A 27147-nucleotide genomic window follows, 5' to 3' on the forward strand; every position below is an offset into this window, starting at 1 on the left:
TTAGGAAATTCTGTAGCTTGGGCAAAAGCAGAGGTGTGAAATGGTACAGACCTTTGAGCCTGTCTAGAATATTTGTGTGACTGGACATGGGTTGCAAGAGCTGTGGCAGGGGAAATAGAAAGAGGGCTGAGCAAGATAGGCCTTACAGGGATGTGTAGCTTGTACCCTGAGACTGTCAGAGAAAGACTTAAGCAGAGAAATGGCATGATCATGGCTACGCTGTAGAAACCTCATTTGGTGACCCATGCAGAGAAGTGAAGGAGGATGGGTAGGACTGCTGTGGTGAGCCAGGCACAAGACAGCAGAGCAGGGGAGTGCCTGGACACTTCAAAAATAACCAATGAGGGGGGTTCTGGTCAAGATGATGGCACAAGTGAACGCAGTACTTGAATCCTCCTACAACCACATCAGAATCACAACTAAACTATAGAACAGCCCTCATTCAGAACCGCCTGAAATCTAGATGAACGGAAGTCCAATAACTAAGGCTATAAAGAAGCCACATCAAGACTGGTGAGAGGGGCAAAGACAGGCTGGTCCCACTCCCACGTATGGTAAATAAAAGTTGGGAGGAATATCTTGACTGCAGTGGTCCCCCCTGAGGAGCAAGGGGTACAAGCTCTACACCAGAACCTCTATCCTTGGATTCCAGTGCCAGGAAGAGAAGTCTTCATAACTTCTGGCTATAAAGACCAAGGTGATAGTGCTGAGTGATACAGAGGAATGCTGGCATCCCAGGCATTTCTCTTAAAGGGCCGGCACATAGACTTACCAGACTCACTTGTTCTGAACTCCAGTGCTGGGGCAGCAGCTCACAAGTCACCAAGGATATACAGGGAGTAACTGAATTGTCTGGCATCAGGGTAAAAGCTGAGGGGCAGCTTTCTCCCAGACAGAAGGGCTGCAGAGGCCATTGTTCCTTTTCTGAGCCTTCCCCTCACCAAGCTGGCCTGTGAGTGCCATATCTGAATCTCCATCAACCTGGCTTACACTATTCGCCTGCCAGAGTGATTCCCTGAGACTCCACCACACCCAACTTATGGACCCACCAAAACTGTTTCCAGTGACTTTACCGAAAAAATGGCCTGTATTAGCTCATGCTGGGAACTGTCCTAAAATCTCTCAAACAAGCAGCATCTGGCCTTGGCGTACTATGTACCTCTTGCTAAGTGGCCCCAGGCCTGGTCCTAGCAGCAGTTAGCCTTGGTTCACAGCTTGGCTGCTGCTAGGCATCTCTAAGCCCTGCAACAAGCATCAGCTATCTGCAGATCTCTCTGTAGCTCATGCTGGGTGGCCCTATGCCAAGCACCACCTGTGTCTGCCCCAGAGCTAGTGCAACCAATGAACAGCTTTGGACCACATCAAAGCACCACCCAACCACCTCCACCAAGGGATATACTCAAGGAGCAGACTCAGCAGACACCAGAGCCCCACTGAAAAGTCCTGATCTGTGGGGTCAACCCCTGCACGGTTGAACCTCCACAGTGGTTGAGACAGTCCGTGCAGCTTATCATCCTGTGGTGAATCCCTCCCATTGAGGTGCCAACAGCAATCAAGGCTCAATTATGACAGGAAGGTGTATGCAACCCACAAGGGGGGGTCCACCTAGAGTCCCAGCTTGGATGATCAGGAAGGCCCTACAGGATACTTACTACATACGGCCAATCTACAAGCTAAGAAAACGTAGCAGCTCTACTTAACACAGAAACATAGGGAAGCAGCCAAAATGGGGAGATAAAGAGACATGTCCCAAATGAAAGAATAGAACAAAACTCCAGAAAAAAAAATAAAACAAAATGTAGACAAGCTACTAGACACAAAGTTCAAAAACAGTTGTTATCAGGATGTTCAATGAACTTAGGGTAAGAGTAGATGAACTTAGTGAGAACTTCAACAATGATACAGGAAACATGAAAATGGAGATAGAGAATATAAAAAATAATGAGTTATAATTGAAGAATACACTATAGGAAATCAACAGTGAAGTAGATGAAGCAGAGAATCAAATCAGAGATTTGGAGAATCAAATCAGAGATGGTATCAGATGGATACTATATTTATTGGGATGATCACTTAGTTATATAATGTCTAATGACTGGGTTATATGCCTGAAACTAATATAATTTCATATATCAACTGTGATTGAAAATAAAATGATTATTTAAAGGAAACAAAAGCAATGATTACAAATATTTAAATGTAGCTTAGGTCCTTAGGTCAGGTTTCTAAGAAGCAGAAATAAGGATTCATTGCACATGATTTATTAAGGCATAACCCATAAAGGAGTGAAGGATATGAATGGGGTTCCCAGCCCCCAGCCAAGGGTACTTCTCTGGAGAAGGTCAAGGTGAAAGTCATCAGCCACAGCACTCCTAGAGCTGGGTGATGAGTGCACCAGCTGGTGAAGAAGCGTGCCAACAGCATTCACTACAAATCTTCAGCAAGCAGGCTGATCTTGGACTTACACATCCACTTATCAGCACTCCATCCGGCTTCATCTAGCTCTGGTATTGTACTTACATGGAGTGATGATATGGATTCCATGAACAGTTGAGCTGATATAAGCTATTGCCTGGCAGAGGTGATAATGTCCTGGTAGATTTTATCAGGATTGGAGAATGCAGGGCTGGTAGACACCAGGTGACCCATCACTAGGCTGCCTTCCCTCCCCAGGACAGGGAAGGAGGCCTGGGCAGCCTCCAGAACTCCCACTGGGTCACATCAAGGAGGGGTGGTGGGAGTGGTCCTGCCCACATGAGAGCTATGAGAGTTGATTGTCTGTAGAAAAAATTTAAGACAACAGAACCTACTAGAAGTCATTCTGCTTTTGAATATCTCTACGCACCAATTTAAATATTATCAGCGATAAAACACTCCTCCCTACAAGCCACTGTTGGAAGCATAAGCAGCAGCGATCATCTCCTCTGCGATCTTTGTCTGACTGTGGTCTCCACGCTTGCCGCCCTCACGTTTGTTCCTGAGTGCTTCCTCACCGTGTGGCCCATGGAGCCTGCTCCCTCTAGTGCTGTCAGCTCCTGCTCTTCCTCTGCCTCGGCATGAGGCCCTTACCATCTGCACAAGAATGCCTCCTTCAGAGGCTGTTTGTGAGTTCAGGCTGTGGGACCAGAGCAGATGTGCCTCTCAACCCTGCCTGTCTAAGCTTGTCCCAGCTGCTCAGCAACTTCTGAGTCCAACCTCACCCATTTCTGCCCGCCCCTCCGACCAGAGGGCAGCTCCAGTCAGCACCTCCTTCAGCTCTACCATCTATTGTCATTGTCTTCATAGATGGGATGCCAGCTGCTTTCAGTTTGGCCCCTGGCTCATTCTACTCCCCTCCTAGCCCCTTTTTTCATTTGTACCTCCTCCATGGAAAGCCGAAAGCCCAGGGTGATCTTCCAGGAATTTTTAGGTTGTTGGAAGAGAATGAAGAACTGGTCTATCAAATCTTCAAATCTTGTTTATTAAAGACTACTTTATAATCCTTAACCTGTCATTGCTTCATCATTCATTCATTTACTTACTCATTCATCCATCCATTCTGATTTTGGCCTGCTGGCTTCCAATTTGTGGCTTCTGATTTAATTAAACTATTGACCTGCTTGGTTTGGTCCACATGGATGTGGTCCCAATGTTTTATTTTTAAAAAACATTTGAGTTAGCTGCCAACATTTAAAAACCAAAAGATTTCACATCACATTTTAGATTTCTACATATAAGAAAGGAAAATCCAGCAATACTGGGGCCACATTCCTGGATGATCACCGTCAGTTCAGCTGGGATGGAAAAGAAGCACCTCTTAGAGGGCAGTGCCTTGGCCAGCTCGCCACACTCCCCACCACTCCCTATCACCTCACACTAAGCCCTCTTCACTCATTTCTGCTACCTGCCTGGCCCACAGGACTTTCAATAAGGAAACTGAAAAGGAGACGAGGAGATACAGTGTTGTGTTTAATGCATAGACCGCTAAGGTTCTGGAGTCATTCTGCCTGGATTCCAATGCAGGCTCTACTTCATGATGGCTGTGTGACCCTGAAAAATGGCAACCTCTCCGTGCCTCTCAGAATCCTCATCTTTAAAATGCAATTCCTTGCCGGGGTTCTTGTCCCAGCATCAAGAAGGGTTCAGGAATCTGGAAAAGGCTGTGCGTAGATGACATAGGAATCCAGGGACTAATAAAGAGTCCGGAGACGTGATATAATTTTGAAAGGCATTGGGGGTCAGAGGACCTTCAGCTAAAGGAACTGAAGAGTCCCTCCTTGTCTAGGACCCTTGCTTTTATTAACACACTTTGTCCTAAGGCAAGGTGGAGATAATACACTTCAAAGGGTACAGAAGCATTGTCAGTTTGAGGCAATAACATGTGGATTAAGATGCCCTTTAGCTGTCTGGCAGCCACAATCAGTTTCCTATTCAGGTTGGGGGAAATGCCGTTAGCCATTTCCAACAGGTGACTACATGTGTGACTCAACCCTTTTGAGTCCCCAAGTTTCATCAACCTTTTGATGAAACTCTTAAAATTATGACATGCTGGAATTGGTTCCTGGCAATTCACAAGCATAACTACCTTGTAGAATCGTTCTGAGGATTGAGTTAAAATAGAACTTTAGCAAGAATAGTTAGAAGTTTTTAATATTAAAAAAATTTGTTAATCCTTATCCTAGGGTATTTTTCCATTGATTTTTAGAGAGAATGGGGCAAGGGAGAGACAGAGAGAGAAACATCAATGTGAGAAAGAGACATTAATTTGTTGCCTCCCATGTGGGGGATCGCGCCTGCAACCGAGGTATGTGCCCTTGACCGGAATCGAACCCATGACCCTTCAGTCTGCAGGCTGACGCTCTATCCACTGAGTCAAATCGACTAGAGCAAGTTTTTAATATATAGTAGTAAAAACACTGCTAAGCATACAGTTAGTGATTTGTATTAGCCATCATCATCATCATCATCACCACCACCACCACCACCACCACCAAAGAGAATTTTACCTAAAGAATGCACAAACGAGACCCAGCCAGTTTGGCTCACACAGTAACAAAGGTAGACAACATAAATTCTAGTTGCAAAGGCTGGTGGTCAAGTTGAAGGTGGGCTTATGGCAGATGGGGACGTGGAGGCCCCCAAAACAGCCTGCCAGAAACTGCACACGCTAACGGCCCAACGGCAGTTCCACGGGGGCACCGAGCAGGGACTGAAGGGAGGGTGTGCCTGCAGGTCTAGGAGGGACGAGCAGCTTCTCGCTCTGGGCTTTTGCATGTTAGGAAAAGTTTGGTTGAGATAATCTGCATGTCATAAAATTTACTAATTTAAAATGTACACGGCAACAGTTTTTGTATATGCAACTATCGCCATCATCAATTTTAGAACATTTTCATCACCCTCAAGAGAAACCCCACACCCATTCCTTATTTTCCCTCCAAACTTCTCAGCCTCTGGCAAATTCTGATTTACGCTCCATCGCCATAGGTTGTCTATTCTGGACACTTCCTTATGTGGTCTTTTGTGACTGACTTCTTTTATTTGGCATCAGGTTTTCAAGGTTTATCCCTCTTCTAACATATATCAGTACTGCATTCCTTTTTATTGCTGAATAACATTCCATTGTGTGGATGGACCACATTTTATTTATCCATTCATCAGTTGGTAGACATTGGGTTGTTACTACTTTTGGCTACTTTGAATTCCTATTGTGAACATTTGTGTGTATGTTTTTTTCAATTATAGTTTACATGAAATATTATTTTTTTGTGTTTTTTGAAATCTTTGTTGTTGAAAGTATTACATAGGTCAGTGATGGCGAACCTATGACACGTGTGTCAGAGGTGACACGCAAACTCATTTTTTTGGTTGATTTTTCTTTGTTAAATGGCGTTTAAATATATAAAATAAATATCAAAAATATAAGTCTTTGTTTTACTATGGTTGCAAATATCAAAAAAATTTCTATATGTGACACGGCACCAGAGTTAAGTTAGGGTTTTTGAAAATGCTGACACGCCGAGCTCAAAAGGTTTGCCATCACTGACATAGGTCCTCCTTTTTCTCCCATTAACCTCTTCCAAACCACTCCCATCCCACCCCCAGACCCTCCCCACACCATTGTCTGTGTCCACGGGTTATGCATATATGCATACAAGTTCATTGTTTGATCTCTTCCCACCACCCTCCCCTGCCTTCCCTCTGAGGTTCAACAGTCTGCTCATGCTTCTATGACTCTGGGTCTTAAGTACAATTTTGTATTAGTTTCAGGTGTACAGCATAGTGGTTAGACAATCATATATTTTACAAAGTGTTTCTCTCGATATTTCCAGTACCCATCTGGCATCATACATAGTTATTGACTATATTTGACTATAGTTATTTGACTATATTTCCTTTGCTGTACTTTACCTCTCCATGACTATTTCGTATTGAACTACCAATCTGTACTTCTCAATCCCATCACTTTTTTTCACCCAGTTCCCCACATGCCCTTCCCTCTGACAACTATCAGTCTAATCTCTGTATTTATGAGCCTGCTTTATTTGTTCATCTATATTGTTCTTTAAATTCTGCATATACTAGTAAGTGAAATCATATGGCATATGTCTTTCTCTGGCTGACTTATTTCATTTAGCATAATACCCTCTAGGTCCATCATGCTGTCGTAAATGGTAAGATTTCATTCTTTTTTATGGCTGAGAATATTCCATCATTTATATATGAACCACTATGTTTTTATCCAATTGTCTATTGATTTTCACTTGGGTTGTTTCTATATCTTGGCTATTGTAAATAACACTGCGATGAACATAGGGCTGCATGTAATTCTTTTGAATTACTGTTTTGTGTTTCTTCAGATGTATATTCAAAAGTGGGAATTGTTGGGTCATAAGGCAGTTCCATTTTTAATTTTTTGAGAAACCTCCATACTGCTTTCCACAGTGGCTGCACCAGTCTGCATGAGGGTTCATTTTTCTCCACATCCTTGCTGACACTTGTTGGTTATTGACTTATTAATGCTGGCCATTCTGACAAGTGTGGGGTGATACCTTATTGTGGTTTTAATTTGCATTTCTATGATGATTAGTGATTGTGAGCATCTTTTTCTGTGTCTATTGACCACCTATATGTCCTCCTTGGGGAAGTGCCTACTCAGGTCCTTTGTCGATTTTTATTATATTATTTGTTCTTTTGATATTGAGTTGTATGAGTTCTTTATAAATTTTGAATATTAACACCTTATTAGTTGTATTATTGGTGAATATATTCTCCATTCAGTGGGTTGTTTTTTCCTTTTGTTTTGTTTTTAATTGTTTATCTTTTTATTTTGTTGATGGCTTCCTTTGCTGTGAAAAACTTTTTAGTTTGATGTCTTACCATTTGTTTATTTTTCTTTTGTTTCCCTTACCCAATGAGATATATCAAAAAAAATATTACTAGGAGACATATTTGAGATTTTACTGCCTATGTTTTCTTCTAGGAGTTATATGGTTTCAAGTCTTACATTTAAGTCTTTAATCCATTTTGAGTTTATTTTGTATATAGTGTGAGAAAGTGGTCTACTTTCATATTTTTGCATGTATCCATACAGTTTTCCCACACCATTTATTGAAAAGACTGTCATTACTCCATTGTATGTTCATACTTCCTGAGTCAAATATTAATTGCCCATGTAAGCATGGGTTTATTTCTGGCCTCTCTATTCTATTCCATTGATCTAGGCTGTTTTGATGACTATAATCTTATAATGTTGTTTGATATCAGGTAGCATGATACCTCCAACTTTATTCTTCTTTCTCAAGATTGCTTTTGCTGTTCAGGGTCTTTTGTGGTTCCATATAAATTTTAAGATTATTTGTTCTAGTTCTGTGAAACATGACATATTTTGATAGGAATTGCATTGAATTTATAGATTGCCTTCGACATTATGGACATTTTACTGATGTTACTGCTTCCTGTCCATGAGCAGGGTATATGCTTCCATTTATTTGTATCTTCTTCAATTTCTTTCTCCAATGTCTTATAATTTTCAAAGTACAGGTCTTTTACCTTCTTGGTTAAATTTGTTCCTAGGTATTTTATTTTATTTTTGATGCAATTGTAAATGGGATTGTTTCTTAGTTTCCCCTTCTGATAGTTCATTATTGGTGTATAGAAATGCAACTGATTTCTGGATCTTTATTTTGTATCCTGCTACTTTACTGAATTTATTTATCAGTTCTAGTAGTTTTTGGTGGAATATTTAGGGTTTTCTATATACAGTATCAGGTCATCTGCTGTATATATGTTTTTATGCAAATATTATGTGAGATTGCTAGTTTATGTGATAATTCTGTGTTTAACATTTTGAGGAGATGCTGAAGTGACTGCACCATTTTTTATTCTTTTTTTTTTTTCTCAAAACACCTTTAATTTAAAAACACCCAGCTTCAATACCAACTCAAATCCAGAGGTATTTTAATCTCCCTGCCTGCTGACCTCAGAGTCCTCAACGGGTCAGGGATAGGGCCACTGTGAGGAGCATGGAGGAGGGAAGCTGGAAGTGGGGGCTTACCCGGAGACTTGGACCCAGGTCCCATTTGGGGGGAGCCAGCTTGGAGTGCCTTGGGGGACAGGCAAGAACCTAGGACTACCTTGGTTGCTGGCTGGCTCACTGGCCTCCCCTCAGCATCCTGTCCTCTTGAGGAACCATTTGCACAGGATCCCAGGTGGGGCTCAGTGTCCCTGTGCGGCCACAAGGGCCCTCAGCCCAGGAGGGCAAGCACACAGCCTGCCCTGGGTTCCAAAGAAGCAGCAGGTAGGTTTCCAGGGTTGAGCAGATCACAGCAGGGCAAGCGGCCAGCAGGCCAACTGCCTGGGTAAGGTGGTTACAGTCCATTTGTCTGTCTCCCAGGGGCTGGTAGGTGGTAGGATGGCTACTGCACCAGCCGGTAGGTAATGTATCTGCCTGCGGTTTCGCTGGGCCGGATGATCTTCACTACCTGCCCTCGCTTTATCCCAAAGTAGCGTGCCACGGGGTCTCCAGCCTGGATCCTGGGCAGCTGGTTTTCTCGGAGTTTATATCTGGCCAGTAGCTCCGTCACCTCCTCCTTGGTCATGAGGACATGCTCTGGGACCAGCTCGTGCTCCGTGATGTTGATGAGCAGCTCCTGCTGCAGAAACTGTTCCAGGATGTACTTGGGGGCCATGTCGACCAGGGACTGCTTGGCAGAGGGTGTCATGCCCTGTTGCACCACGATGAGGGCTCGGGTGATGTTTTCCTCCTGCATGCGCTGGCAGTACACCTTGATGGTCTTGATCCCCACTTTGGGCTCCTCTGGGAAAAAGACAAACATCTGGTCAGTTGGGTCATCATTGTGGGCCACCAGCACTGTGAGGTCCGTGTGCCATGGCCGCCCTTCACTTGGCTTGTCCCCAAACTGGGCCTTGAACTCCTCTAGTGTCTGGTCCAGCTCATCCTGAGTCACCAGGTAGCCTCGGTCATGGCACAGCTGCATAATGGTCTTGCGAATCTTCCACAGCCGGTACGTCTCCTCCTCGTCATCCATGCCGACCCACCATTTTTTATTCTTAAAAATGTATGAAATGTATGAAAGGTCATATATATATATATATATATATATATATATATATATATACACACACACACACACACATGTGTGTGTGTGTGTGTGTGTGTGTGTGTGTGAGTATATAAGTATGTATATGAAAGGAGAACCTTTTGTTTTATTTATAATTTTTTATTTAATTATTTTCCCCATCACCATATGTCCCCCCCTAATATTTTGTTCCACCTCCACCTCCCACCCCATTTCAACCCTCTCCAGCTAAAGAAAACATACTGCACATTATGGAGAAGGGCAAAGGTGAAGGGAGAGCACAAAGTCAGCAGAAGGAAAATTCAGAAGGATATATTTCTCTTTGCATCTAGAATTGATTTGGACAAAATGGCCAGAAGTTGTAGGTTTGCATTTAGTGCCACTAAGTTTGTTTTCTTACGCTGAGGCTGTGTTGTCTGGGCAGAGCCTCTCTGAGGCCTGGATGGCACCAGTACATTTCCACAAGGTCAGGAAGTGGACTTGTGTATATTCATCAGTTACTTTTCCATTGTCTGGGTTTGGTGCTTGTACATTTTCCATGTGGACATTTGCCAGCTACCTATAAACAGCCTGGGTGGGTTACGCTCTAGTGAGATGAATTCTGACAGCTTCTCTAAATAACAGAAAGTTGCATTCCAGTTTCTGTCAAATGTCCCAAAATCAAGCACTGGTGCAGAGGACGTCCAGCTCTCTCTCTCTCTCTCTCTCTCTCTCTCTCTCTCTCTCTCTCTCTCTCTCCCCTGTGAGTGGAAGTTATGCTTTATAACTGGGTGAACCTAACCATCATAGCGGGTTAAATTTTGTCATCGCTTCATATCTCAGAAAGCTCTGTGGATAAAGTACAATCTTACCCTTTCTATACACACAAGGAAACAAGAACATGCTCATGTTAGGTACTGAAATTTTATCTTTCCTTCTCATGGTCTTGGAAAGACTTGTGTGAATTTATTATGCTCTGTGGTTTCTCCCGCAGAGTCGACCTGGCACCAAATAACTGGTTAGAGCAAATCCAGGCAGTTGGCCAGTGTTCTCTCCACGAGTCATCAACTGACCCTCCTTTGCTACAAGCTGACTCCTCTGCCAGTTGGTTCACGTGTGCTGCAGACAAGCTGCCATGAAGTCAGCGGGGTGCTCCCTGGCTTCCCCCTCACTTTCCCATTTCTACTCTGCACCTGGTCCCATGGGCAGGGCAGCCATGCTGCTCTCACAGCAAGTGGAACCGTGTGCGCATCTCAGGGCTGCAGACAACCGGCAGACCACAGGCCACATCCACAACACTAACAGAGAAGGTCCCTGCTGCTCCATTCAAAGCCAGGATATTTTAGTCTCTGGAACTTTCCCATCATTAATTTAAAGAGTTTACCAAAGGATGCTTTCCCTTAAGTGGTGAGACTGTGTCTGATTTTAGAAAGTGTGGGAATAACCAAGGTCAGAATGGGATGTCCAACTGGAGCCTTGGGGGATGGGAACTTACACCAGCCCTGGGAGGGCAAGATTGATGCGAGCAGTTGGCCCAGCTGGAGCAGCAGGGGGGCCCGAGAGCCAGCTGTGACTGGCTTAGGATGAGGGTGTCAGGAGAAGATAATGTTGACCTTCAGGAGGATACTAGAAGCCCGCTCAGAGAAGGAATTGACATTTCTCAGCTCACCAAGGGAAATACGCTTCTTACTCATGCTAAGGTCTCATGTGTCCTAAACTCAAAGTGGATTTGAAGGAACAGCAGCGCTTCATGAAAACATTCTGACAAGGATGACCTGAACTCATCAAAAAACTTGTTTTTTACTTCAGCCCCTACTAGGGTTATTAAGCAGGAGTGACGTGCATTTTAAAATTGCTTTGAAATTTCGATTCAGAGAAAGCATCACTATTAACTCACAATAGCCTGAATTTTTACTGCATGAAAAATTCTCCCATATTTTGTAGTTAAAATGCCGTTGATTTAATATCCCTTTGCTGACCTAGTATTGATTGAGTTACTCATCTTGACCATGTCTTTTTTTCTAAATTTTAGCAGGAAAAGAAAATTATCCAACCCCTAAATCACAAGGATCTATAATAACTAGAGGGCTTATGTGCTTCACTCTTCGTTTATTATTTTTTTATTTCATTAAAAAAAATCTTTATTGTTGAAAGTATTACACGTGTCCACCGTTTTCCCCCATTGACTCCTTCTAGCCCGCCCCCGCCCCCCACCCCAGGCTTTCACCACCCAGTTATCTGTGTCCATGGGTTATGCATATATGCATACAAGCTCTTTGGCTGATCACTTCCCACCCACCCACACTCCCCCTTCCCTCTGAGGTTCCACAGTCTGTTCCATGTTTCTATGTCTCTGAATCTATTTTGATCATCAGTTTACTAGTATTTTGTTCATTCTACATATGAGTGAGATCATGTGATACTTGGCTTTCTCTGACTGGCTTATTTCACTTAGCATGATACTCTCCAGGTCCCTCCATGCTGTCTCAAAGGGTAAGAGATCCTTCTCTTTTACTGCTGCATAGTATTCCATGGTATAAAAGTACCACAGCTTTTTTATCCACTCGTCTACTGATGAGCACTTGGGCTGTTTCCAGATCTTAGCTATTGTAAATAACACTGCTATGTACGGAGGGGTTCATACATTCTTTCTGGTTGGTGTTTCAGGTTTCTTAGGATATATTCCTAGAAGTGGGATCACTGGGTCAAATGGAAATTCCATATTTAAGTTTTTGAGGAAACTCCATACTGATTTCCATAATGGCTGCACCAGTCTGCATTCCCACCAGCAGTGTACTAGGGTTCCCTTTTCTCCGCATCCTCGCCAGCACTTGTCATTTGTTAATTTGTTGATGGTAGCCATTCTGACGGGTGTAAGGTGATACCTCATTGTCATTTTAATTTGCATCTCTCTGATGATCAGTGACTTTGAGCATTTTTTCATATGTCTCTTAGCCATCTGTATTGTCCACTTTGGAGAAGTGTCTATTTAGGACCTTTGCCTATTATTTTATTGGATTGTTTGTATTCCTTTTGTTAAGTTGGATGAGTCCTTATATATTTTGGATAGTAACCCTTTATCAGATGTATCTTTGCCAAATATGTTCTCCCATACAGTGGGAAGCACAAATTTATGGTCATCATCTAGAGCAAATGAAAGTGTGTCCAGGACAGTAATTAAACATGGAGGATTTTTCTTGTTTCGGGTCTTCTAGTCTTTGTATAAATTCTTGGACTGATTCATTAATTTCAAAAGCATATACATTTGTGGTTTCTATGAAACTAAGTATCATGATATAAAGCTGTAAGAAACTTTAAAATATTATTATAAAATATAGCCGTGAATTAATTCTCAATTCAATATTTAAGAATATAACAAGGAATTTCAGTGTTTACCCAAAGCACATTCCTAGAAGAAGCAAAGGCAGAAACTGTGGGTGGCCCTAACCTGTTTGGCTCAGTGGATAGAGCGTCAGCCTGGGGACTCAAGCGTCCCAGGTTCGATTCTGATCAAGGGCATGTACCTTGGTTGCGGGCACATACCCAGTAGGGAGTGTGCAGGAGGCAGCTGATCAATGTTTCTCTCTCATGGATGTTTCTAACTCTCTATCCCTCTTCCTTCCTCTCTGTAAAAAATCAATAAAATATATTTAAAACAGAAAATAAAAAAGAAATTGTGGGTGATGGTTGGTCTTGGAGAGACACCCTCAACTGAAAGTGTTTTCTGGGCTCTCCTCCTCTTTGCTTGGTTTGCATGCTGTTGAACCTCATACCAAGTACTGTACAGGCGGCCCCATCTGGTCACTGCTGCTTCTGCTCTGATGCCCAATGTCACTGGTTGTGATACCTGCACACACACACACACACACACACACACACACTGTTCATATGAATTCAGGAATGTGATTATTTAATGGTGTCATAATATTTAGAGTAGAGTAACAAGCAACCATTCCATTGCATTGTGACTTTTTTCTTAAATAGTTGCTTTCTCTTACAAATGCCCACATTTTCTCAATAAGAAGTCGTATATACTACAATTTTACACCCCAAAGTATTTGAGTTTAAGCTGCTTTGCTTTAAAAATGTGTTTCCTATTCCACTGCCAGGTGACCTTTCTGTTCTGATACTTGCTGGTGGGTTGGCCACAGGGACCTGCAGGCTGGCAGCTGCCTGCGGGCTGTTTCAGGCCAAATGTCATGACAGGTCATTCCGCCTCAAGGAAGTCTGATTGAACGCAGTTAGCACGAGGTTCCTCCGACCTCGGCTATAAAGGTGCCAAAGCTACCAGTGGTTCTGGTGTATTCTTATCGTCTCTGAATAAATGCTATGTTTTCCTCAACAAAGTGAAATCCGTCTGCAGGAGGCTTGTCCCCTCCTTCCCCCCAAGGCCAGACCTCCCTGCTCTCTGGCCGCGGGCCCTGCTGTCTCCAATGAGCCGCCCCTGGTTCCACACCTCACCCCACATCATCTGCAACTTTGGTCAGTTGTAAGGTGTTATTTTCTATTAAATGTATTATTCATATTAACACATATTTTTAAGTGGAGGTAGCTGTAAAAGGTATTTTATACTGTATCATTCCACTGATGTGAGCTACCTAGGGCCGTCAAATTCAAGGCTGGTTGCCAGGTCCCGGAGGGAGCGGGGGATGGAAAGTTATTGTTTAATGGGAACAGAGTTTCAGTTTTACAAGGTGGTAAAAGTCCTGTGGATGGATGGTGGCGATGGTTGCAAAAAACAATGTGAATCTGCTTAATGCCGCTTAAAAATGGTTAAAATGGTAAACCTTTTATGTACATTTTGCCACAATTTTTGAAATATATAAATAGGGTATATAGTATCTCCACAAGTGACAGAGTGTATCCCTGGTCACTTGTACCTTTTCCTGAACCCATTCCTTTCATTCCTTTCCAATCTCCAGAGAAAATAAGATAAGCAGCCCAGCAGGGTGGCTCAGTTGGTTGAGCACCGCCTGGTGCTATATAATTAACTAGCAACTAAAGGGATGTCTGGCCCTCTGCTAGCATTTATTTAGGGAAGGGACAAGAAAGAAATTTGAATTTATATTAAATTATTTTATAATATTTGCTTACTATAAGGCAAATCTATGCCCTCTTCTAATGGGCACAAAATGTGTACATGATCATAACATAAGTTTAATTTTGTTTTTTGTTTGTGTTTAAATCCTCACCCGAAGATATGTTTATTGATTTTTGAGAGAGGAGGGGAGAGGGAGAGAGACACCAATGTGAGAGAGAAACATTGATCAGTTGTCTCCTTGTATACGCCCATTTCAGGGATGAAACCTGAAATCTAGGCATGTGCCCTGACTGGGCATCAAACCCGCAACCTTTTGGCGTACAGGATGACGCTCCAACCAACTGAGCCACCTGGCCAGGCCCATAAGTCTAGTATTTTAAAGGTTTGGGTTGGGTTTTATTCAAAATAGGGAATCATTCTCTTAATTTTTTTTTTTAATCTTCATCTGAAGATGTTTTTCTATTGATTCTTAGAGAGAGTAGAAGAGAGAGGGAAAGACAGGGAGAAGTATCGATGTGAGAGAAACACAGTGATTGGTTGCCTCCTGTAGCCGTGTCACCGTGAGCAGGACATTTATTCTCTTTTGTGCCTGTTTCCTCATCTGTAAGTGGGGAGATCATAGTACTACCACACAGGATTAGAACCGTTGCTGTCTGGGAAATGTGGAGCAGGCTGGCACCCAGGAATTATTGTTCTGGCGTTGACTGTTGTCATTGTTGTAGTTGTTTCTTATACATTGAGTCTCTATTCTTTGCAACCAAAGAGCTAGCTATATGTTGACACTGCAATGCCCAGGGTCACTTGTGCTGAGCCGCTTGGGAAGGGTCTGGTGTCCTGTAGAAGAAGGCAGTGCATGCGTCCACTCTGTGGGTCCAAATCTCACCTCCGCCACCTACTACTGAGGTCCTTGGACAAGTTACCTAACCCCTCTGTGCCTCATTCCCCCCCCCCCCCCCCCAGTCATTCTGATGTAGACATCTCAGAGTGGAGTTTGGAGATCACTGTGTTATGGGTTAGCTCAGCGAGATAGACCACTGACTCAGAATTTAAATTTTAAGAGCCTTTATTAAGCTGACCAGCTGACTGCTAGCCGTGTCCTTCCCATAAGAGCCCACAGCTTGCAGTGCAGACCAAGAGTACAGCAAGACCTTTTATCTGCAACACTGCAAAGTATATTTTTTTAAAAAAAAAAGAAAAAACAAACTGCAAAGCGGTTCATTAGCCGTTCCTGGTACTGGCAGGGTAAAAAGTTTACATAAAATTTACAAGCAGGGTCACATCTGCCTGGGTTCAATCATAACGCATTGCTTTTCTGGTGAGGTAATTAGCCATTTTTCTTTCCCATGGTCCCTGTCCCTCAGTCTACTCAGTAATTCTTTTTTTTTGTCAGGCCCCTGCCCCTAGCACAACTGTACTAGTCCACCCTGCCTGGTGGCCTGTAATTCTATTCAGTTCCGTAGGCGGAGGGGAACTGCCAAGATTGCTGATATTTTCTATTTTTCTTTTTTTTTGCAGCAAAAGATACATTATTCCTCTGCAGTGCAGCTGCCCTGTAGATTTTGAGTTCCGTGTTGCTGTGATTCAGTCTCATCCGGCCTTTACTATTGAGCCAACGTCAGGTAAGGAGAGGCAAATTTTCAAGTTTCCAATTTCCTTAGAGTTCTTAGACCAAAGAGAATTTGGAGAGTAGGTCTCAAGTTACAAAAGAGAATAAACCACACTGGGATATGTGCCGGGGTTCTTGTCCCAGCATCTAGAAGGGTTCAGCAATCTGGAGAAGGCTGTGTGTAGATTAAATAGGAGTCCAGAGATGAAGCATAATTTTGAAAGGCATTTGGGCGTCAGAGGAGCCTAGCTGAAGGAGCTAAGTTCTAAGTTCTAAGGTCTCAGGTCTCCTCGTCCCAGGGCCCCATGCTTTTTATTAACACAATTTGTCCTGAGGCGAGGCAGAGATAAACACTTCAAAGGGTATACACAAGCATTGTCAGAATGGGGGAATTAGCCTATGGCTATTCGGGTATTTGGCCAGTAGGAGGCAATGACATGTAGATTAAGATGCCTTTTTAGCTGTCTGGCAGCCAACAATCATCCCTTTTCAGGTTTGGGGAAATGCCATTGCCACTCCAGATGATTCAGCCCTGCTGAACATGCTGGAATTGGTTTCCGGCAGATATGATATTTTCAAATGCCTAACGGTGACAGCTTTTACATATCTGGCACAGTGTAAATTGGAAATAGACACTTGGAGATAAAAACACTTAGGATCATTTGTGTCATGCAGATAATTTAAAATAATGCCCAGGTACATTTTTTTTCCAAGATCAAAACTTGAATTGACTGTAATTCTAATTTTGCCTCTTGGTACCTTATATTCATCTTTCAATTCAATGTCAAATAAAATGAGAGTATTATTTCCCCCAAGCCTCCGAGTCTTAGTGAGGTTCTGATGAATGTGGACAGTCCGTCTCTGCATGCCCCAAGGACCTGGGTCCCCGTGCAGCTCAGGGCCTTTGGGAGAGAAATCCCCCCTGAAGTGGGTGCTGCGCCCCAGCTCCCGGCATGTGGTGTCTGGGTTTGGGATGTAAATAGCTGTCCACAGTGGTCCGCTGTGAGCACTGGAGGCTGTTTTTAAATGTCAGGGGAGTTGTCCATTTGTTTCCTGCCCTTTCATCTTTGCAAGTGCATATTTTGTCCAAAATGAGGGTTCAAAGCAGAAACTTTGAATCACTTCTATATTATAAAATGTAACTTGATTATTTCCTAGAGAACCAGGAGCCATTCTGAGATTTTTGCAATACACTGTAGCCACTATTTATATTGCAGAAAACGGCTTGATTCTCTTTACAGAGAGAAGAATTTTGTTATTTTTAAACTTTAAAAAGAAGATAAAAATAAATGGTTACAAAAAATAAACTAAGCAAGGTAATATTTCTGCTTTTACTACAGTTGATGTTCTCACAATCGGCCTTTTGGTAGAACAATAATAATAACACCTAGTGAGGCACTCTTCTATTCTAGGCTATACATATAGACAGAGATACATTATATACATACATTCAATCTGTACCAGAACCACATAAGATCTACCATTATTATTTCTATTTTATAGACATAGAGATGAGGCACAGAGAGGTTAAGTAACTTGTCCAAGGACACTCAGTAGTCAGTGGCAGAGGTGAGATTTGGACCCACTCAGTCTGGTTACAAAGTGTGTGCGTGCACTGCCTCATATGCACAAACTGAATTTCACCTTCACTCTGGAGAGGTCATAAAAATTTCACCCACGAGGTGTGTCGGTCAAATAAAATAGCTCCTGTGATCTTAGTCTGGACTCTACTCAGAGAGGTAGAGATTGTAGCAAGAAAGAGAGGGTACTCCCGCCCACAGTGGCCCGTCAGACCACACTGAACCTAGGGGTTGTCCCTGAGAGCCACATTCTAAAGCAGGTCGCTGAGTCCTGGTGAAAGGACCTCGGGTCAGGGAAGGCATGGGGATGACAAGCCTGGAAAAGAGAAAGGGCACTGGAGGCAGGTTAGCTGTGTCAGTCTTGAGAGTCGCCGTGGAGAGGACAGGAATGGGCTTGTGCCCTGAGACTCCAGAGGGAAGAGCTAGAACCAGTGCATCATCTAGAGGCTCAAAGATGATCTCACTGCTTAGCCATCACTGGAGACTGGTGGGAATGCAGCAGAGGGCAGTCAAACCTCCGATGGGGGCTTCAACTCGGTCAGTGCCCCAAAGTGTCCAACACTGCGATGCCCAGGATGACCTGGGCTCAGCAGCCCCGGGCTCAGCCTGCCCGGCCTGGTGGTCTATAATTCCATTAAGTTCCACAGGCAGAAGGGAACCGCTGAGCTTTCTGGGCAGTCTTGATGGGAACGACTTTGAGGAAGGCCAGTGGAGCTGCAGTGAGAAGGTGTGACCGAAGTGTGGGCAGGCAGGGGAGCCGGAGATCATGGTGCTGGGAATGAAATCATTTAGGCCTCGAGAGTCTGAACTAGACTGGTGGCAGGGGCAACAAAAAGGAAGGGAGAATTTGGGAGAAAGCTAGAGAATCTTATGGCCAAGTCATTCTTTAAAAAAAAAATAATTCCCAAGACACAGAATATTAGTTTACCAAAAGGGTTTTGAAGCACAACCTATTAAACACCTGTGGCTGTGTCCATAAACAGAGACAGTGCTCGCACCTATGAATAACAACTGTACGTGAAACACTAAAACACCACGCAGGCCTTGCCACAGGCGCTCAGGTTGCGCACTGCACAGCCACACAATTCAGACCAAGGGTGATACCTGCGCACATTTCCTTCTCCATCTGATAAGCTTTTGTGGTTGCTCTGGTGCTTTGTTGGTTGCTTGTCTTTTAAATTCCTCCTTTAAGTAAATTAAATTGAATATACCAGTTTGGAGTCGAAAGAGAGATGAGAACTAGGGACATAAATGTTGGCACCGCCTGAATATTGACGGGTCGTCGGGCTGTGGGACTGGCCATGAGGTCACCCAGGGATTGAGTAGACTGAGGCCCGAGCCCTGGACACAGGCACTCCGAGGACAGCAAAGGGAAGTGGGTCCGGGGCAGAGACCAGGGAGGGAATCAGGAGAGTGTGGTGCAGGAGAAGACGTGAGTGATGAGTGAATGAATGAATGGATGGGTGAAGGAACAAGGGCAAGCCCGCGCCCTTGAACTTGGGGAACCCCGCCTCTGTGGTTTTAAATGATCTGCTTCATGTGGATGGTGCTGCTGACCTGGCTTTACAAGCTGGTCTCCTAGGCTGACCACTGAGCCTCCTGGGTAGCTTTTTTTTTTTTTTTTTTTTTTTTGAGGCTTCGCCCATCACTCTGCTCCACTGGTCTCGGCATTTTCTTGCTTTGGTTTCCCACTTTGTTGGTGTAGCGATACATCTTGGCTGTTATTCTTTTGAGGCTGTAGAATTCAGTGATGGCTTTTATTCACCTGCAGTGAAACCTTTTGGCTGCGTGGACAGTGAATGCAGTTTGGGCGGCACGTAGCCCACGGGAGCTTTGGGCTTTCCGGGCTTGTCAGGCATCTAGCTTGACCCATAGGCCTTGCAGTTGGACAGTCCAGGGTCACTTTTTCGGCCAGTAAGTCATCTTACCTCCATTTCACAGGTAGACTAGGAACTATAGGCTGATTTTACACAGTGAGCAGGAGTATTTTGTACACACTGTTTCAGATACTTCTTCGCCTTCAACTGATTGCCTGAAGGCCTGTGGAGCTGCCCATTGGCCCATTATGTTATAAAGCAACTTTGTCTCTGGGAACTGGAAGCACCCAACATCCATGCCTCCCAGGCATTTTGTGCTCAGCCTTGCCCAGTGCCAACATTTGAGTAAAGCTAATCCCCCTTACAAGATCTGAACCTGACATAGCGCCCTTAACTTCAACTCAGCTGGCCATCCGACCATCCTCATGCATGACGACTGCACTGCCAGGAGTTGGGTCTAATGGTGGCGCCCAGATTTCCCTGAGCTTGGGGGACATGAGTAAAGGATTCTGTGACCTGCCTTGTACTGTTGACAAGAAATCATACACAATTAAAACAGCAAGACACTGTTGATAATTTTGGAAGAGCCAGCAATACATGAGTTTGGTCAAGATCTTATTACTGTTGGAGACCAGCCACATTCCACAGAACTGTGTTACACTTGTTTACTTTTGACTACTGTGAGCTCTTGGACATCCACCTGGTGTCACACACTCAGGGAGAACGAATCCAATTCACATAAATGGTAATGTAGCATAAAAATGGCTAGTTTAGCAAGAGTTCCTGGGGCTATATTGCCCAGTGTTCTTATTTCAATACTTTCATTCTCTTTTCTTTTTCAACTATGATGAACACATCAGGCATTTACAAATAGTTTCCTAATTTCAAAATGTACATTTTTATAACTTTGTATGGATTTGGACATAATCCCAGAGCCTTTGCTCTCACTTTGGCCTCAGGCTACTTTTTGGTTATAGGCATTACCCACAGCCCGGGGCCACCAATTCAGCAGGCAGCACATCCAGCGAAGAGCAAACCCCTCCCCCGGGATCAGCACAAGGAGGACACCGTAAGCACTGCACCTTGCTGAAGAGGCCAGGTCCCCCGGGGGCCTCCTGACTTGGGCGGCCCTTTTGGACTCAGCCCCTAGTCCAGCCACAGCCTCTCTGTCGAACCCATTCATGCTCCTACAATAGCTGCCATGCGCTGCCCACCTCCCAGCACTTAGCTTTCAAAAGGAAGTGAGTGTCACACCCTGTTTGCCTCTTTTTTTCTCCAAAAACCCCTTGACTAACCTATCTTATCGCGTAACAAGCCTCACCTGCGGGGTCCGGAAGCCGTAGGGCGTCCACGGGAAAAGCCACTCCTTCCCGACAGGAATGGGAATAGGAAAGGTCACCCCGCTGCTCCTCCCTGCCTCACCACACGCCTGTGATGGGCGAACGGACAAGGATTGCCAAGGGGAGGGCAAGACCTTGGGATCTCCAGACAACAGGAGGCTCCGTAAAGTGTTTCTTACTGGTGGTCAGGACGATCGAGAATAGCGTCATCCCAGGAAATATTTGCTGACTGCAGGGCTACACAGAGGGATGGAGACGCAGTGGTATCTTTGGCAAGTGACACAGCTGAGTGAGATACACCAGCAAAGCGCTTCTGACAATCTCCCAGTTCAGCAAGCGGAAGACTAGCCAGGCCACACGCAAGGATGGAAAAGAATGCTCAGGAGAAGTGGAATCAGGAGATCAGACTTTTTCATGACTTTCTCCAGCACCAAACCTAATGGTGAGGGAGAACCGCTGGGGACAGTTAATATATAAATGCAGACGCGTTCCCTGTGTCCCTTATTGAACTGGTCGATGGTGGCGTGCTGAAGAAAGCGGGGAAGCCAGATAAGCAAGTGGTGGCTCTTGAGGCACAGACTCCGGAGCAGCCCTGTCCCTTCGGCGGCGAGGCTACATTTCGCTAGGCGCGCAGTACGCCCTGGGGGCGGCAGTGCCTGCACGCAGCCGCTGGCACGATGTTAGCACTCGCTCCCGCCGACTAACTGTTAGCCACATGCCGGGCACCTCATTACACGCACTGCCTCGTTTCACCCCCCGCCCTGTGAGGAGGGCCCATTGTCAGCACCTTCCACAGCTGAGGACACTTGAGGTGCTGGGAGGCCAGCTGGCCGGACTGCAGACTTAAGCCTTTGGGGCCACCCTAAGCTGGAAGAGGAATGGCACCAGGAGGCCGTGAAGTAGGAGAGGGGGCCAAATAGAATGTAGCACAGACTAGAGCTTAGGAAACTTGTATTTTGTGAAAGAAAAGTTAGAGAAATTAATAGTAGCTCTCAACCAAGCTTATGTATTCTTCTTGCCTTCAAGGGCCCTTGGTATCACCTGTTCAAGATGACATGTCGATTTGGGCTGGGTACACGCAGTTGACTACCGTGGCGGTCAGTGAACTTCACCCAGGGAACGATGCCTGTGCCCTGACCAAACTCTGTACCCTCCATTCTGAAATGCCAGTGCCACTGGGTTCGGGGAGAGGTGAGGCAGTTTTTGGCCCAGCCTGGGTCCTGCCCAGAATGGCAGCCTGTCTCTACTGGGGAGCAGGCCCTTCCGTGGGCCCCACAGAGCTGACTGGTGAGGGCAATGGTGCCAACAGAGGGAAAAAGAGGCTCGGGGTGTAAGTAAGTGTGGGAATATTGGGCTCAACACATATAAATATGTTTCTTTAAACGTGGCCTCATAGAAAGGAAATGTGTTTGTTATAAAAAAATCACAAAACTGCAAAGAAGTACAAAATCCAATTTGAAAAATATTACCCATAATATCGCCACCCCAGAAAAAGCCATCGTTGGCATCTGTTGGGGACTGTTACACGGTCCATGCTTCTGTGCAACGAGCAGAAATGGAGGGGAACTGCGCACAGACAGTGATACAGAGACAGGTAACAATAGTAAAAAAGCAGGACCTATCCACAATAATAAAAGCGTAATGTGCTAATTAGACCAGACATCCTTCAGGATGAAGCCGGGGCTGCGAGGGAAGCCCAGGTCCCGGGTGCCAGAGGGAAGCTGGTGCCAGCATGGGGTGAGGGGGGCGGGGGGAGGAGGCCTACTCTTGCACGAATTTCGTGCATCAGGCCTCTAGTTGTACATAAAAATACTGATTTTGTCATTTGATATTGATTGAAGAAAAGCAGATGAAACCGAAGGAATTGATGAACTTCCTTGGTATAAGTGATATTCATTCCTAAAATGTATGACTACAAGTAAGAAAGATTATAAAACATGAAGAGGTCAGAGCCACTTTCTATTTCAATTGCGGGCTTCAACTTCAGCCAACGTCTTGGCTGTGGACGAGGGGGAGTTCGCACCCGTACACTCTCCCCTCCCCTCCTTACAGCTCCCAATTCTGGTTGGCTATGCCATCCAGTTCTGTAGCATTTGTATTCTGACTAATGGCCGTAAGTGCCTCAGTTACTTCGTTTCTATTTCAATGGAACTAGGAGCCCTGGCCAGTGGACTCAGTGGGTTGGAGCATCATCCCTTACACCAAAAGGTTGCGGGTTCATTCCAGGTCAGAGCACATACCTAGGTTGGATCCCTGTTTGGGGCACATATGGGAGGCAAACAATAAACCTCTCTCTCCCTTCCTCTCTCTAAAAGGCAATAAAAAAACATACCCTCTCATGAGGATTAAATGAACAAATGAATGGAACTAGGGTTTCACCTCCATTCTTTGCTCCCTGTTTTCTCCATGTCTGTGTTTCAGTTCTTTTTCTGGCATTTGGGTTTTCTCGTCTAGTGGCTTGCTAACCGAGGTCCCTGGGCGCTGCACTCCTGGAGTGCTGGCATGTCTGGGTGCTGCACTCCTGGAGTGCCAGCATGTTTGAGGTCTCTCTGCTGTCTGTCATCTTGAAGGGCAACTTGGCTGGTAGAAAAGGCAGAGGAATGAGGTGGGAGAAGGGATGATGGTAATAATAACAGTAATAATAACAGAAACAATAGCGAATGTCTACACACGTGGCAGACTCCACTCTGAACGTAAACGCACTCAATACCCCCAACAACTCTTGGGAGTTGATTCCGTGAGAATGCCCACCTTCCAGATAAGGAATTGGCAGCAGAGAGTGTTAGGGAAGTTTCCCAGGGGTGGAGCTGGGATTGGCACCCAGGGCATCTGGCACCACACTCCAAGCTCCCTGGGAGAATGTCTCCCACAACTGCCCGGTGCCCACCTGGGCCGGGTGAGTGGTAGGAGAGTCTACAACAGCATCTGTCCCGTGAGCAATGGCAATTCTGTGGTCGCTCACTCTCTGCGCGCCTCCCCGTCTCCTCCAGCCGCCTTCTGGAGTGGGCCTGGGGTCTCAAGATGCTAGAAGTTGCCGGGTAGCCGGTGACTGCATCCGCTCCCCTCCCTGCTGTCTGAGCTGTTGGGGTTGGGTCTTTGTCATGATCCCCACTTCTCCAGGGCCCAGCCACACTCCCACATTTTGTCACGTTAAGCAAAGGGGAGTTGGATGTGTTTTCAGGGCTGTGACTCTCACTTGAGGGGAAATCTGCTGCCCCCCGAGCTCTCAGGTGCCATGTGCCTCAGTGACAGTAGCCGGCAGGCGTGCTGCTCTGCTGTGCTTTGCGGTTGTGGGCATCCCCTTGCTTAATAGATCTCTCTTCTCTTTCATTTGGCACTTTTCCCCTTGTTGTTTTGGTGAGTGTGACGGGATGGTAGTCAAGTTTAAGTAGCTTCTTTTCTTCCTTGTTCACCAGAAGTGCTGCTGGGGTTGTTTCTGCAGGGTTCGCATCCTCCCACTTCCTCTCCAGGCCTTCGCTCAGAGCCCGGTCCTCAGCACCTGCCCAGCATCAGGCACTGTGACAGGAGCTGAGGTGCCAAGGGAACAAGACAGACACCCCACTCTGCTGGGGCTGGCATTCTAGTGGGGAAGAGAGACCAGCACCCCAAGAATGGCATTGCCCAGAGGAGAAATGATTGGGAAGAAAAATAAAACCTGGTGATGGGATCAGCTCACGGCTCTCACCCAGGCGGTCAGGAAGGTGTCTGAGAAGGAGTGTCAGCTTCGACCTGACGGAGTGAGGTCAGGCCGGAGCGGAGCCGGGGAGGAGGATTTCAGGCAGAGGGAGCCGTCAGCGCGAAGGCAGCAAGGCCAGGAGAGGCTCGCATGGCCATGTTGGTGGGAAAGAGGGAAGCCCAGCGTGTCTGGAAGGTGTGAGCAAGGGCAGGAGGCCATGAGACCAAACTGGAGAGGGTGATGGGGACTCAGTCGGTAGGAGTTAGGGTTTGGTTCTCAGCTGGGTGTGAGTCCATTGGAGGCTGCTAAGCAGGTGGTGGCATGACCTCACTTGGGGGAGAGTGTGTTGGAGCAGCAGACAGTCCCTGGGGAAGGCGGCTGAGGTGGGCCTGGGTGGGTGCTGCCATGGAGATGGGCGGGGTGGTGGTGGAGTGGACAGGCTGAAGGGCGGACGAGCTGGCAGGGTCAGCAGGGGGCTCCTGGTTTAGTTTGCGCAGTGGGCGATGCGGGGGCTCTTCACTACGCTGCCAGCAGCTCCTTGAGTTCAGCAATAAGCACTCCTGTGCGGTCACCCAGCCCTCCCAGGTGGCGCTGGGCACGCTGCCCGGCACAGTGGCAGGCAGGACACGTGTGCTGCACGCACTGCTCCCCGCAGTGGTTGTGGGCCCGGCGTCAGTGACCTGCTGACCGGCTGAGTTTTCCAGCACCTTCTCCTCAGGCTGCTCCTCGGCTGCCCACCCGAGCGGCAGAGCCCGTCTCTCAGCCTGCTCCCAGGGCTGTGTTCTGGATGTTTGGTGGACGGGGAGGAAGGGAAGATTTCAATACTACGTATCCCTGGTTCCAGTCACCAGCGCTGGCTGGAGGGAGAAGGGATGAAAGATTAAAATGAGGATACGTTTTTCCAAGAAGCATTTCCTATTCTTGACTTTTTTTTTAAAGTGTATTTTTATTAATTTCAGAGAGGAAGGGAGAGGGAGAGAGAGAAATAGAAATGTCAGTGATGAGAGAGAATCATTGATCGCTGCCTCGTGCACGCCCCACACTGGGGATGGAGCCTACAACCTGGGCATGTGCCCTGACTGGGAATCGAACCGTAACCTCCTGGTTCATAGGTCGGCACTCAACCACTGAGCCACACCGGCTGGGCTCTTCTTGATATTTCAATGATCATTTCTTACACAAGAAGTTACAACTTGCTCATTTGGCTCAGACATCAGGAGAGCACATTGACAGGACACACACCGTGTGCCAGGCATTATCACAGACCCTGTGCATTCTTTTCTCCTCACCCCATTTTACAGATGAGAAAAATGAGGCTCAGGTAAAGTAACCACACCAAGTCACAGGGTTCATAGAAGGCCGAACAAGGGTGTGAGTCCAGGTCTGTATGGGCTCTGGCCTTTCCTTGTCCACACGCTCTGGGCAGCAGTGATGGCCTGCGATTGTGCCAGGGAGGCGTGTGAGTCAGGTGGAAGGAGCACCTTGCAGCCCTCCCTTCTGTAACCCAGTGAGTCAAACAGCTGGTAGAATTGTCAACAGCTTGTTCATGGACAGTTTCTAAAGTATTAGCTATTAAATTCCCAGCTGGGGCTTGGCGAGGTTAAGAAGTTTGCCCCCAGCCGAAACCGGTTTGGCTCAGTGGATAGAGCGTCGGCCTGCGGACTGAAAGGTCCCCGGTTCGATTCCGGTCAAGGGCATGTACCTGGGTTGCGGGCACATCCCCAGTGGGGGGTGTGCAGGAGGCAGCTGATCGATGTTTCTCTCTCATCGATGTTTCTAACTCTCTATCTCTCTCCCTTCCTCTCTGTAAAAAAAAATCAATAAAATATATTTAAAAAAAAAAATAAAGAAGTTTGCCCCCAAATCATAGCTAGCGAAAGCCTAAATTTGGAAGATTAAGGCTAATACCTGCTGACACTCCACGCAAGTGGGAGAATGGTCTATACTTCCTGAGCTCTTCGAAGAAAAATGTTACTTAAAAATTATAACGACATTGTAATAACACTATATGGACACGTAAGAAAATAATTTTTTAAAAAATAATCCCCATCCTGGGCCTATGCCCTAACAAATAATGTACTTTTTACTTTCCCTTTTCTTTTAGTAACTGCCAATATTTATGCCTGTTTTACGTAATTGTAATCAAGGCAAATATATAGTGGTATTTTCTGGTGACTTCATTTATAATTTCTAAGTGTTGTTACATTTTCTTCATAATACTCTTTTATTGATAAACTGGGGTTTCCTTAGCCTTTTCTCTGCCTCATCACCCTCCCTGCCCTGGACTTACCATTATCCCTGGTTGTGTTAAGGGTAATGATCTGACTTGAATGGAAGCCACAGAATCATGGTTTGGGGAGGTTTTAAATGAAGTAGTAAATTTTGGGGCGCTCTTCTCACTTTTAAAACATGCAACATTCTCTCATTTCTCCCACCATTCATTTTTGCCAAGCAATAAGCTAGAGCGCTTGTCACACCTTTGTAGCTGTTAACATTTGTCAATGGGCTACGACCCAGTTCTGTTAACAGA

General features: G+C 45.6%; 2 protein-coding genes across 2 annotated transcripts in view; one reads left to right on the forward strand and one right to left on the reverse strand.

Moving 5' to 3' along the window:
• CFAP221 (cilia and flagella associated protein 221) overlaps nt 1-27147 on the forward strand; it is a 91507-nt gene that overhangs the window by 18427 nt on the left and 45933 nt on the right. The window contains exon 7 of the mRNA XM_081095455.1: nt 16114-16217. Within this exon, the coding sequence (XP_080951581.1) occupies nt 16114-16217 (104 nt within the window). The remainder of the gene's footprint in view (nt 1-16113; nt 16218-27147) is intronic.
• Nucleotides 8754-9527, reverse strand: LOC308522202 (DNA-directed RNA polymerases I, II, and III subunit RPABC1-like; the record flags this gene model as incomplete). The annotated part of the gene is made up of 1 exon (XM_081095456.1): nt 8754-9527. One exon carries the CDS (start codon nt 9525-9527, stop codon nt 8895-8897), a length of 633 nt encoding a protein of 210 aa, XP_080951582.1. The 3' UTR covers nt 8754-8894.

Source organism: Myotis nattereri (genome assembly GCF_964212035.1).
Source record: "Myotis nattereri genome assembly, chromosome: 7".
Classification (NCBI taxonomy): domain Eukaryota; kingdom Metazoa; phylum Chordata; class Mammalia; order Chiroptera; family Vespertilionidae; genus Myotis; species Myotis nattereri.